Genomic DNA, 12,943 nt, shown 5'->3' with positions numbered 1-12,943 from the left:
CAAATCTGACATTTGCGCCCTATTGAGTTTTGCTTCCTGGAGAAAGAAACAGCCTGGGCGTTGCATTTGCTTTACATTATCTCTAGAACACACACACACACACACACACACACACACACAAAACCTTTAATTTTAACTGTGTAATTAATCTTATTCTGTCCTGTGTATTTTCATCTCTTGTAATGGCTTTGGCTAGACAATTTTTTAAAAAATAGTCCCATGTCTAAAGCAGGCTTACATTTAAAATATCATCGTATTTGCTAGCTTACAAGAGTGGCAGAATTTAACAGCGCAATCCAGCAGATACCTACTCAAAAGCAAACTCCACTGAGCTCCTTTTCCAAAAAACCGGGTCCTGAGGGTTGCACTCTCATAAATAGCTTTCTGAGCAGGAAAACACGCATCGCATACTAGCGTGCTTACTTCGGTTGTGCCAAAAACTACATATGAAAATCCAAGAGAGACATATTGTTAATGCCCTTCCTCCCAAAGGAGCCCAGGAAGACAATGCTCAGGATTGAAACCTGAGGGTTTTCTCACATTATTACTATTATCATAATTGTATATTTATTTATACCCCACTTTCCCCCCTGACAGGAACTCCAAGTGGCTTACGGGCGGCGGGATAAGAGCAGCTTAAAAACACAGGGGAAACCCAATCATTAAAAAAAAATTAACATGGATGAGTTCAAACATATTTAATATATATGCTGATCATTACAATACTGTAAAACCAACGCAGCACCAGCCTTTGCATTCAAAGCAAATCAGAGCCCTACGGCCGGAAACGTGAACTACATTGCCCGCGTGACTCTCTGGAGGGGGCAGCGGGTGTCCCCTTTCAGATGCATGTCGGGACTTGTAGTCCATCCTACCCCAGACCCCCTCTTCAGCTCCAAGCCTAGGAGGGTTTTCCCTACTACGCTTCCCATCATCCTCCGGGGCGGCTCTGACGGCGAGAGGCGGTGGTTAAAAGAGCGGCGGGGCGGGCGCGGCGGGCTCAGTACCGCTGAGCCGTAGAACTCAGCGGTCGCCGGGGGAGTTAGCTGCGTCTCGTCTCTAGCGGGGTTTTACCCATCGGCTTCGAGGGGTGGGGGAGACTCCCACGAACCCTCAGCAGCCATGTCCGATTCGGTAGGGGGAGGCGGCGGAGGAGGAGGGGGAGAGGACGGCGGGCTGGAGGTGACCGGCTCGGCGGTGCAGAACGTGGCGGACGTGTCGGTGCTGCAGAAGCACCTGCGCAAGCTGGTGCCGCTGCTGCTGGAGGATGGCGGCGAGGCGCCGGCCGCGCTGGAGGCGGCGCTGGAGGAGAAAGGCGCCGTGGAGCAGATGCGCAAGTTCCTCTCCGACCCGCAGGTCCACGCCGTGCTGGTCGAGCGCTCCACCCTCAAGGGTGAGTCGGCAGCCCGGAGACACCCCAGTCCCACCGGCCCCGCCCGACCGCCAGGCTGGCTACGTGTTTCAGGGCGGCGGCTTCCTCGCTCGCTTTCTGCGGGAGGCCTAGAGGTTTTCCCTTCCAGCTGGGGATAAACAAGGGAGGAGCAGCGCAGGGGAAGGAGGAGGATGGAGAGAGGGGTGGGGCCGCTGGGGAAGACGGAGGCGACGGAGGCTGCCGATGCCGCCGCTCCCTCGGCTGTCAAAATGGCGCCGGCGCCGCCGCTTTGTCTTCTTCAGGCTGGCGGGCTGAGGGAGCCCGTCCTCCACCGCCTCTAATCTCCCCCCCCCCCACTTCGCCAGCACCAGGAATAAATCTCTTTCCCCGCACATCTACCCTCTCCGTGGCCTGATCCGGCAGTCTCCTCATCAACGCATCTTCCTCTTCAACCAGGCCTTGGGCTGATGAGCCATCACTTTCAATGTGGGAGAGGAGCGGGGTTGGTTGTTGGTTGGGTTTGTTATTGTTTTCGTTGTGGGTTTTTTGTTTTTTATGGTCTTCTGTATTTTTATTTTGAGTGCTGCAAACCTCCCCAGGATCTTCGGGTGACAGGCAGTAGGCGGATCTAATAAAGAATAATGGTATATCTTACCTAGATCTGCATGAGTAAAGCCTTTTTTTGCAAGTCGATGCAGTGACCCTCAATGCTACAAATAAAACAGTTCAAGTCAGGCCATACATGCCTGTGTGGAGCTTGCACAGATAGGAAGCTGCCTCACACCATTTCAAATTATTTCTGTTTAATTTGGGTGCACTGGCATTATCTATCCTTGCTCTTCTCAACACACACACACACACCTGCCAACTGAGGCGGAGGTTTCGTGCATCTGGGCTCTAATCCATGCTATCACCTCACGCCACAAAATAATGAAATATTTAGGATGCAGCGAGGCTTGTTTTTGCTGCAACATGCTGGACAAAGCCACTGCTCTGGAAATTGTCACATGCCCTCTTTGTTGTCCAGACAGGCAGAGGATCTTTGGGGATTCAGGCAGAGTGAGGCCTTTCCGCATGTAAAATGAGCGTTGGATCACTGGGTTAATAGTTCAAGGTACAACACACAGTAATGCTCTGCTTGCGTGAGAGGAATTCCCAGTGTGGGATTGACTTCTTCTGAGCACTGTGATGCAAAGTACGCTAAAGGTGGATAGTAGAGTTGCTAAGTCACCAGGAAGACAAACCACCATCTAGTTGGCTTCTATGCCTTTGACAACAGCTTGGTGTGCCAGAATCAGTAGGTGAAGCTTTTCCTGGCAAGGAGATAAACAGGGTTGCTGTTTCTTGCCTGACTGTCAAGCTGATGTTAAAGGCAAAGGTAAAAGCCAGTAACAAAAACTGACAACCCTGGGTTCAAGGGCAAAATGACAGTGTTTCACTTTCACAGGGTTGTTAGGTTATCTATATTGGCACAGTACACTATTTTCTAATCCAGTTTCACCCTCTCATCAGGAACTAGATTCCATGCATTGCTTGGGGTTGGACTAGGTGACCCTTGCGTTTCCTTCCAACCAGTGTTAGAAACTCAGATGTATAAGCCAAATTGCACCTTAGACCTACGTTGTCTCCAGAACGGAATGTCTATGTGCCTTTTTTTCCCCTTTTTGCAATGGGATTTATTATTAATCATTTCATTTCTATACCACTTTATATTTTAAAGGGAAAAAAATTGGTTTACAGCACATTAAAACATCGAATAAAACAAATTCCAGGCTTGAAGGATAATATTTCAGATCCTTCTCTTAAGTGACATTTTGTTTTTCCCACATTTATTTACCTACTTATTTTATATAGCTGCCCCATAGCAGAACAACTCTGGGAAGCCAGTGTGGTGTATGTTGCAGGCATGGCCAGACTTGGCCCTCCAGATGTTTTGGGGCTACAGTTCCCATCATCCCTGACTACTGGTCCTGTTAGCTAGGAATGATGGGAGTTGTAGCCAAGTTGGGCCATGCCTGGTTTAGAGTGTCTGACTAGGACCTGGGAATGAGGGTTCATGAAGCTTATTTGTTGACCTTGGGCCTGTCACAGCTTCTTAACCTACCTCAGGGTCATTGTAGGGATTAACTGAGGAGGGGATAAATCATGTACTCCTTGGATAAAAAGGTGGGCTATAAGTGTAATAAACTCTTATTGCATGCTTAAGAAAACTGGAGGGTCAACTAGATGAAGATGTCAGTTGCCAACCTGGCATCCAGAGATATCCATGTGGTCAAAATTGGACCGACTAGCAAAATGCACCTGGCACCTGGGGAATTTCTAACACTGCTTCCAACTCTACAGTTCTATGTAGAACTGCACTGAGAATGACAAATGATGACATTCTGGTTCACCTCGTCTTATCTCCAATTGTCCTTTGGCAGAACTGGACAACATGGATACCACACTCTTTTGGCTTATAGGTTGTCAACTAGAAGGGCAGACCAGTACCTGGGGATTGTTGGGCGGCCGTTAATTGTAGATCCCATGCTTCCATGTATGGGAGGATTAGCCTATTTGCTTCCACTCACATCTTCCCTAGTTCCCTACAGATTGGGCAAGTAGTAAGCACAGGATGATTCTAGTCTTCAACCCCTTCCTCTCTTGGTCAGCAAACACCATAAATCTCATTGTAGAGAAAAACATGTGTTGCGCGCCAGATCTTCTGCTATGTATGTCTTTGTAGGAACTTGAGGTATTATGCCATAAGGAAGTACCAGTATGTCTGTTCTTGCATGCAGTTTCCACTTATATGGGGGCCATGTATTTCTAAATTCATTTGTTGAAGGCATTTTTAGGACATGGAAGAAGGGCCTCAGAAGATGATCTAGGTAGGTTCATATGGAGAGAGGTGCTCCTTGAGGTACTGCAAGGGAAGCATGGTACTTTCTTGGTAAGCCATCATTCTAGACAGTTGGTGGACTTTTTATATCGATCATTCTATCAGTCATAGCCTGCCAATGGTCAGGATCTGCAATGATGGCAGTTGTGGTCCAACAACATCTGAAAGGCCACAGGTTTGTTATGTACACAGTGGTTCTCAAGATGTAATGTCAATAATCCCAGCATTCCAGCTACTGTAATTGCATCTCCTCTGCCATTCTCCAAGCTGGCTGGGATATATGAATGTGCGTGGGTTGTTATTTTTAAGGCATGCTGATAAGATTACAGATGGCTCTCAGTTTATATTGGGATTACATTCCAGGGATAGTGCCTAACACCAAAATTGCATATAGTTGGGTTCAATGGCAGGTGGGATTGCTAAAGTCTTTTTTCCTCTGACGTCCACCCCCTTTTTATTTTCTAATTTTACCAAGTGCATAAAGTTAAATGTGTGTAAGTTGCAAGTTACCTGTACTGTAGTCAGCAGTATAGCACAGTCCAAAAGGAAAAAGTCTCTACATATGTTACAGTGGTGAGGTGTTGATTGGCTACTAGTGTAAGTTTGGCCTTTGGAAAGCTTTTAGTGAATTATTGAGATTTTGCATCAGTTTCAGTACTATCAGCTTCTATAGACGGAGGTTTTCTAAGTATTATTTGTAACTATAATCTTCTGCAAGAATTTGCTGTTGGTAAGCACCCTGCCCCCATTTTGGAGCATTGTTAATCCCTCCCCAGGAGGTGCTTCCCATTTTCCAAACGTTAACTCTGTTGGCAGGATTTCTCTGTGCCCAGGTGTCACCTCAGAAAGACAGCCTGGCCTGCTTGCTGAGTTCTGCTGGCTGCTTAGATAAACAAGAGAACTTTTGTAGAGGACTGAGCTATGTAAATTTAAACATAAAAAAGTATAATATTTGTTTTAGATAGACTAGAACTAGAGAGCTTATTGGGATAGCTAACATTGTGCCTTCCAGATGTTTGAGACTGAAGCTGCCATCAGCCCTAGTCAGCATGGCCCCTGATAGATGATGGGAATTGGAGTCTGAAAGTGCACCATGTTGGCTACCCCTGGCATAGATATTTTATCAAAGTCCCTGAGCAATAATAGTTATTCCAGGCTAGGGTTGCCATATTTCAAAAAGTAAAAACCTGGTCACCCTGCAGATTTTCAATTGACTTGCCTAAGATCCAGGACAAAGCACCACCTTTCGGTAAATTCCCCCCGGATGTCAGTTGCGGCTTTGAAATCCCGGTAACGTCTGAGAAAATCCAGACTTATGGCAGCCATATTCTAGGCCCTAGCATAACTTTCTCTGTGGTTCATGAGCAACTTTAATGAGTGTAAACAGGCCAATTGTAATTCCAGGACTAAATCATAGTCCTGGAATAGTTCTAATGATCCTCCTTTGTGAACTATTAAAGTTTTTTAGGTGATTGCCTACTAAGTCATACTCATACAAATTTAATAATAATAATAATAATAATAATAATAATAATAGACCATTAAGTTGATTGATTTCAATGGGTCTACTCTAAGCATGAATTAATTGGCTGTCTCCCTGTATCTTTTTGATAGGCAATGTGCCTGAAGAGTTTGGCTTGTAGTGCAGATAGTGTAGCAGTTGCTAATGCAATGTTAAATATAAACCAGAGAGAGCTCTATGAGTCTTACTGGAGCCCTGCTCAATATAGTGCATCCTAGTTGTTAATGTTGATTCATTACATCATTGCCATTTGCTCCTGAAAAACGTGCAGGCTTAAACAGTGGCTTATTGTTGAGATAAATGCTTCCATCTTCTCAAGATCCGAACTGTAAGGTCATTTGAATGTTGCGCTCATGTGTATGAGTGCACATAGATCTGTACACATAAAATGTAACTCTTCCTTGACACAATTTTGTATGAGCTTTTCACTTCTGTTGCGGGAGGCACTACACTGTTGTTGCAAAACTTTTAAATGTTGCGTGTGGGTGACTTTTTGAAAGAACAGTATTTGTACAACGTGAAGGAGGTAGATACTCCCACATATTCCTGCATATTCTTTCTCTCTCATCTAAATAAGTCTTTGAAATAGTATAGTTTTGAGGCTGAAAACAAATAACGTGTCTGTAGGAGAAATCTATATTGTATGTCCTAAAGACACTCTTCTGGAAGCAGTGTTGTACACTTTAAGCCACTTATTGATGTCTTGATTGATTCAAACCTATTCCTCAAATTGAATGTCAGCTATGGTGAAATGTATCTCTATTAAACCTTTTACTTTTTATATTAATTGCAAAGCAAACCCTGATGCTTTTGCATAAGATTTGGAGGAAAGGACACATGCTTGCAGAATCTTACATTTTGGCAGCATTTGCTACAGTATAGTTTCTCCTGGAAAAGGGCTATGACTTGAGAAGTACCAAGGTTGCTGCTGTTTATAATCAAGCTTTGTGGAAATTGATGCTTATTGAAAGTACACAGCGCAAAGGTTTCACAGTTCTTGACAGCAACTTTATAATGGAAAAATAGTGCTTTTTTTGGCTGATATTATAAGGAATGCATACAGTTCTCTTTATTACAGGGTTCTTTCCTGAAAAGCTCTATTCTTTGTCCAGTACACTTTCTCTTTCTGTTCTCCTGTTTGGGTGTGCCTCTTAGATGGAAGAATTGCTGTGCTGCATTGCAGTGGTTTCATTGCTGTAGTGTTGGCTGCTAAAGCAGTGACATCATCCTCTGAATTGTCGGTTATTAACAGGGCTCTTCCCTTTTTATCTTAGTTCTTCTGCTATTTTTATATATAATATATATCTTAAATTCAATCTGTTTGAGGAAGCTGACTGCTTTTAAATAAATCTGATTTCCGCTGAATTTGAGAAGAACTGGATTTTGTTGAGAAGCCAGAGTAGGCTAACATAGAATAACGGGAAAGGTTTTCGTGCAATAAAGTTATAATTCCTCTAGCTTCAGAGTCATGCATTTTGAGGGATACAAGGCTGCAGCCCTGTACCTGGAAGCAAGCCTCAAAGCAAGACTTAATTTGAGTAGATATGTTTAAGATTGTGTTGTGTGTCTAAATATTTAGGCATTCTAAGTTGAATGTAAAGTTCTGAACATGTGGCTCATAAAGGAAATTAGGGGAGAGGACATTCAGGAGATGTTAATAAAAATTTCCTAATTCTTTACAGAGGATGTTGGTGATGAAGGAGAGGAAGAGAAGGAATTTATTTCCTATGGCATAAGTACTGACATTCATTATGGGATGAAGTCAAACAGGTGAGTCGAATCTGTGTCTCTTCTGACAATAAACAAACAAGCCGTTCACTTGATGCAATTGTGGGACTGAAGAGGAATTCTGAGATTTAGGAAAAAGCTCTATCGGTAGGAAATTCTCACCTGGCCCAATGTTAGTTGGGCAGGAAGAGATGAATGAGAGCCATGCCCACTGGCTGATAGAGGCCTTTCGTATGACTGCAGAATGTCTCTGCCATCTTCTCCTACTGTTCCTGCCTGCTCCACCAATTTTCTATGCTCACATAATGTAGAAATGTTGTTCCTTCTTTCTTACTGGGAAGTGCAAAGTGAAGGAAAGAGCGAGAGCTATGCTTTCTGCCTGAGTGCCTCTTTCTTCCTCATGATCCCAATTGTGACAAAAAAACCACCCAAAAAACCAAGGCAGATATTTAAAAGGGGGTGGGGTCCATAACAACAACAACAAAGAAAAAGAACAAACACAATTTTATTATTTATAAGCCACCCATCTGACTGGGTTGCCCCAGCCACTCTGGTCGGTTCCCAACAAAATATTCAAAACACAATAAAACATCAAACATTATAAACTTCCCTATAAGCTTCTAAAGAGAAGAGGTTAGTAATTTCCATGAGTGTGCATACAATATTTTTTCCTGAATTCCCCACCCCGGAAATTTGGTTCACACCAAATTCTGGACCCAGCCACTGGTTGGCATTTCACTTCTGAGCATAAACCCATGGTCTTAACTCTGGAAAGACAACCTGGGGACATCTGATTTTCTGCCTGGGGAGTGCCTTCTGACAGCAGATGCAGTCATGAGCAAGGCTTACTCATGAGTAGAACTACAAACAGGAAGAACCTTAGCTAGCTGTTTACTGTAGAGCCCAAGCAGATGATCTTGCAGATTGATCTGTGAACTGCATATCCGCAAACAGAAGAAAGTAAGTACATGGCGAAGAGGGAACAGAAAGGAGAAGCTTCTTTCCTCCTCTTCTTAGAAAAGAACTTCCACCTGCAAATATAGTTGATGCTACAAGACAGAATTAAACCATGTCCCTGACTCTTCACTCCCTTAGCCCCGTGAGACCCCATTCACATTGCATCCTCATTCTGCATACAAGGGCATAGAGTCTGGGTAGGCAAGATTTTACCCACGTAAAATACCATATTCCTTCCATCCTAAACTTTTCTTTCTTGGTTTACAGTTTGGCATTCATTAAACGAGCACCAGTAATTGATGCGGACAAGCCTGTGTCCTCACAGCTCAGGGTGCTTACCCTCAGTGAAGACTCCCCGTATGAAACTCTGCATTCCTTCATCAGCAATGCTGTCGCTCCCTTCTTTAAGTCCTACATCAGAGAGTCTGGCAAAGCAGACAGGTAACTACTTTCGTTTGTGTAATTTCTAGCCGTTGTGTACGTGAAAGAATAAAAGATGTGCAGGGGAAGGAAGATATAACTGGAAAGTAGATGGGGGTCAAGATCCTAAGAGCTTTGTGTGTATGTTGAAGCACATGTTTGTGTGGATTAGGGCTTCCCCAAGCTTTTCTTCTGACTGCAGCTTCTCTGCATTAGAGGCCTGCTCCCAAATATCCCCAGAGATTAGGGAGCAGCTTGCCAAACAACATGGGTAATATTGAACTATGTTAAATTGAACCTCATTGGCTAGCCCTTTGAAATCTTAGCCTCACGTGCTAGCTTAAGAAATTTGAAAAATGGAAACATATGTTGTCTTTATAGGGTGGGGAGGGCAGCTGCATGCACGTTAATTGTACATGACTCTTTGTGGTGGATTTTTCTTTGGCTCACTTCCGTGTTCCCTCAGGGATGGCGATAAAATGGCTCCCTCAGTTGAGAAAAAAATTGCGGAACTCGAAATGGGACTTCTTCATCTGCAGCAGAACATTGAAATCCCAGAGATTAGTTTGCCAATTCATCCGATCATTACCAATGTTGCTAAGCAGTGCTATGAGCGTGGAGAAAAGCCAAAGGTTACTGATTTTGGTGATAAAGTTGAAGACCCAACTTTTCTCAACCAGCTGCAGTCTGGAGTTAACCGGTGGATTAGAGAAATCCAAAAGGTAAATCCGAAAAAGACGTTTAGTGTTCAAGGGATGTTCAGTTTCCCTCTTTAGTTCGTTGTTGGATACCTTCCCAGTTGCATATTGTTAAAGTGTGGATGAAATCTTCAGTGTGTGATCTGGAGCATATTTGGAATTGCATGTTCTTAATTTAAAAATAAGAAGCAGTTACACATTTTACTATTTTATGTGTAGCAATGTGAACACACTCAGGTACATTATTTAGCAGTTTTATTTTTTAAAATAAACCCTTCCATCTACTTTGAGATAATCTATCTGAAGCTGATGAATGTAAGTAATCCATAGATTAATATTTTGGAGATGAGAGATAATGTCTGTATAACCAAATGGTCTTACAGTTTACTTAGAAGCAAATCCTTCCTCTGTGTACATTGAGACTCCATAATATTTAGGATTGCAGCTGTAGTGTTGGAATCAGGTTTTCATTTGCAGCTAAGTCCTTTTCTGTACATAGGTAGGACTATGCTCAGTTCCAGTCAGGCAACATCTTTTTTTTTTGCTCTGCCCTCTGTTTACATAGCCAAGTAGTTAGAACAAAGCAGGATGGAAATGTGGTTGAGCAGCCAGTATGATCATATGGTTATGCCTTCAGTTGCTTTGACCTCCACCATTTGTTGAACAGTAGAAGTCTCATTACCCTCTTTACCAATTTTCAAGGTGACCAAACTAGATCGGGACCCTGCATCAGGCACTGCTTTGCAAGAAATCAGCTTTTGGCTAAACCTGGAACGTGCTCTATACCGTATTCAGGAGAAGCGTGAAAGCCCTGAAGTCCTCTTAACTTTAGATATCTTGAAGCACGGCAAACGCTTTCATGCTACTGTCAGCTTTGATACAGACACAGGTAAGAGCTTATGGAATCTGTCCAGAAACAGAATTTTGCAGGACTCTAGCTGTTGTAGCACATTTACATTAACACGAGCCAAGTGATTAAATGTTTTAAAATGTTTGAAAAAGTGAAATCGGCTTTCTCTTGTACTATCTAGGTCTAAAACAGGCATTGGAGACAGTAAATGACTACAATCCATTGATGAAAGACTTCCCTCTGAATGATTTGCTGTCTGCTACTGAACTGGATAAAATAAGGCAGGCATTGGTTGCAATATTCACCCACCTGAGAAAAATCAGAAATACAAAGTATCCTATTCAACGAGCGCTGCGCCTGGTGGAGGCCATTTCAAGAGACCTGAGTTCTCAGCTACTCAAAGTGTTGGGGACACGGAAATTGATGCATGTTGCCTATGAAGAATTTGAGAAGGCAAGTCTTGCATTTAGATCCTAATGGGATCAGTGGGGGGTGGGAACTTGAGCTAAACTTTTGGAAAGAATTACAGCCACGTTGCACTCCTCCTTGCTAACTGAAGCCTTAGCATTGGAATAGGTAATAAAAGGTAGAGATGTGTGATGACACTACCTTACAATTCTTTTTTAAACAACCTTTGGCCCTGTATACCTGAAGGAGCGTCTCCACCATCATCATTCAGCCTGGACACTGAGATTGAGCACTGAGGGCCTTCTGGCGGTTCCTTCACTGTGAGAAGTGATGTTACTCGGTGGTAGCGCATGCCATGTGGAATGCCCTCTCATCAGATGTCAAGGAAATAAACATTTGACTTTTAAAAGACATTTAAAGACAGCCCTGTTTAGGGAAGTTTTTATTGTTTGGTGTTTTATCATGTTTTTAATATTCTGTTGGGAGCTGCCCACAGTGGTTGCAGCAACCCAGTCAGATGGGCAGATGTTGTTGGTCATAATACCAAAGTCATTGTTTGGCTAACAGATTGAGGTTGAATCCTGACAAGACAGAAGTACTGTTTTTGGGGGACAGGGAGCGGGTTGGTGTGGGGGATTCCCTGGTCTTGAATGGGGTAACTGTGCCCCTGAAGGACCAGGTGCGCAGCCTGGGAGTCATTTTGGACTCACAGCTGTCCATGGAGGCGCAGGTTAACTCTGTGTCCAGGGCAGCTGTCTACCAGCTCCACCTGGTATGCAGGCTAAGACCCTACCTGCCCGCGAACTGTCTCGCCAGAGTGGTGCATGCTCTAGTTATCTCACGCTTGGACTACTGCAACGCGCTCTACGTGGGGCTACCTTTGAAGGTGACCCGGAAACTGCAATTAATCCAGAATGCGGCAGCTAGACTGGTGACTGGGAGTGGCCGCCGGGACCACATAACACCGGTTCTGAGAGATCTGCATTGGCTCCCAGTACGTTTCCGAGCACGATTCAAAGTGTTGGTGCTGACCTTTAAAGCCCTAAACGGCCTCGGTCCTGTATACCTGAAGGAGCGTCTCCACCCCCATCGTTCAGCCCAGACACTGAGATCCAGCGCCGAGGGCCTTCTGGCGGTTCCCTCATTGCGAGAAGTGAGACTACAGGGAACCAGACAGAGGGCCTTCTCGGTAGTGGCGCCCGCCCTGTGGAACGCCCTCCCAGCAGATGTCAAAGAGATAAATAATTACCTGACATTCAGAAGACATCTTAAGGCAGCCCTGTTCAGGGAAGTTTTTAATATGTAACGCTGTACTGTTTTTAACACTGATTGGGAGCCGCCCAGAGTGGCTGGGGAAACTCAGCCAGATGGGCGGGGTATAAATAATAAATTATTATTATTATTATTATTATTATTATTATTTGGTGCAATATAGCTTTTTCTACACTTTCATAATCTACCAGTCCATTCCACCCGCCCCCCACAAATAAAGTTTGGGGACAAATCTATCATCACATCCTTAGTGAACGCATACAATATGCAGAATTTGTGTGATGGAGCATGGTGTTCAGTGACGGTGTTCAACTTTCTTTCAGGTCATGGTTGCATGCTTTGAGGTCTTCCAGACCTGGGACGATGAATATGAGAAACTGCAAGTCCTGCTGAGAGACATTGTGAAAAGAAAGAGGGAAGAGAATCTGAAGATGGTGTGGCGCATCAATCCTGCTCACAGAAAGCTCCAGGCTCGTCTTGATCAGATGCGGAAGTTTCGACGCCAACACGAACAACTGAGAGCAGTTATCGTGAGAGTGTTAAGACCACAGGTAAGTACAGTGGCTGGTGCCTTTTTTTAGAGACTTGGGTTGTGATATGTTAGAATGGAACTAGTCCATTCGAAGTAAGAACTTACTCTTGTCTTGACCCAGACTATTTTCACCTAGAATACTTTCTGCGAAGCAAGCTGCCCCTCATTTGGGAGGAACGGTATAAATCCATTTCCAAAGGAATTGCTTCAGTGCAAGAGAGCTCCCCCTACTGGTTCTTAGGATAAATGCTAAAATGGAAAGCTTTATAGTCATTGAATTATGACTATCAAGAAACACATTAA

The 12,943-nt window shown here is 44.0% G+C and overlaps 1 protein-coding gene across 1 annotated transcript in view; it reads left to right on the top strand.

Moving 5' to 3' along the window:
- The first annotated feature begins 1,010 nt into the window (after nt 1-1,010).
- The window catches only part of DYNC1H1 (dynein cytoplasmic 1 heavy chain 1), a 58,779-nt gene continuing 46,846 nt past the window's right edge, over nt 1,011-12,943 (top strand). The window contains exons 1-7 of the mRNA XM_053372259.1: nt 1,011-1,393; nt 7,458-7,545; nt 8,728-8,901; nt 9,347-9,602; nt 10,281-10,467; nt 10,610-10,881; nt 12,432-12,659. Of these exons, the coding sequence (XP_053228234.1) occupies nt 1,123-1,393; nt 7,458-7,545; nt 8,728-8,901; nt 9,347-9,602; nt 10,281-10,467; nt 10,610-10,881; nt 12,432-12,659 (1,476 nt within the window). The 5' untranslated portion in view covers nt 1,011-1,122. The remainder of the gene's footprint in view (nt 1,394-7,457; nt 7,546-8,727; nt 8,902-9,346; nt 9,603-10,280; nt 10,468-10,609; nt 10,882-12,431; nt 12,660-12,943) is intronic.

Source organism: Podarcis raffonei, chromosome 1 (assembly GCF_027172205.1).
Source record: "Podarcis raffonei isolate rPodRaf1 chromosome 1, rPodRaf1.pri, whole genome shotgun sequence".
NCBI classification, from domain to species: Eukaryota; Metazoa; Chordata; class Lepidosauria; order Squamata; family Lacertidae; genus Podarcis; species Podarcis raffonei.
This window is presented reverse-complemented; position numbering and strand designations above follow the sequence as displayed.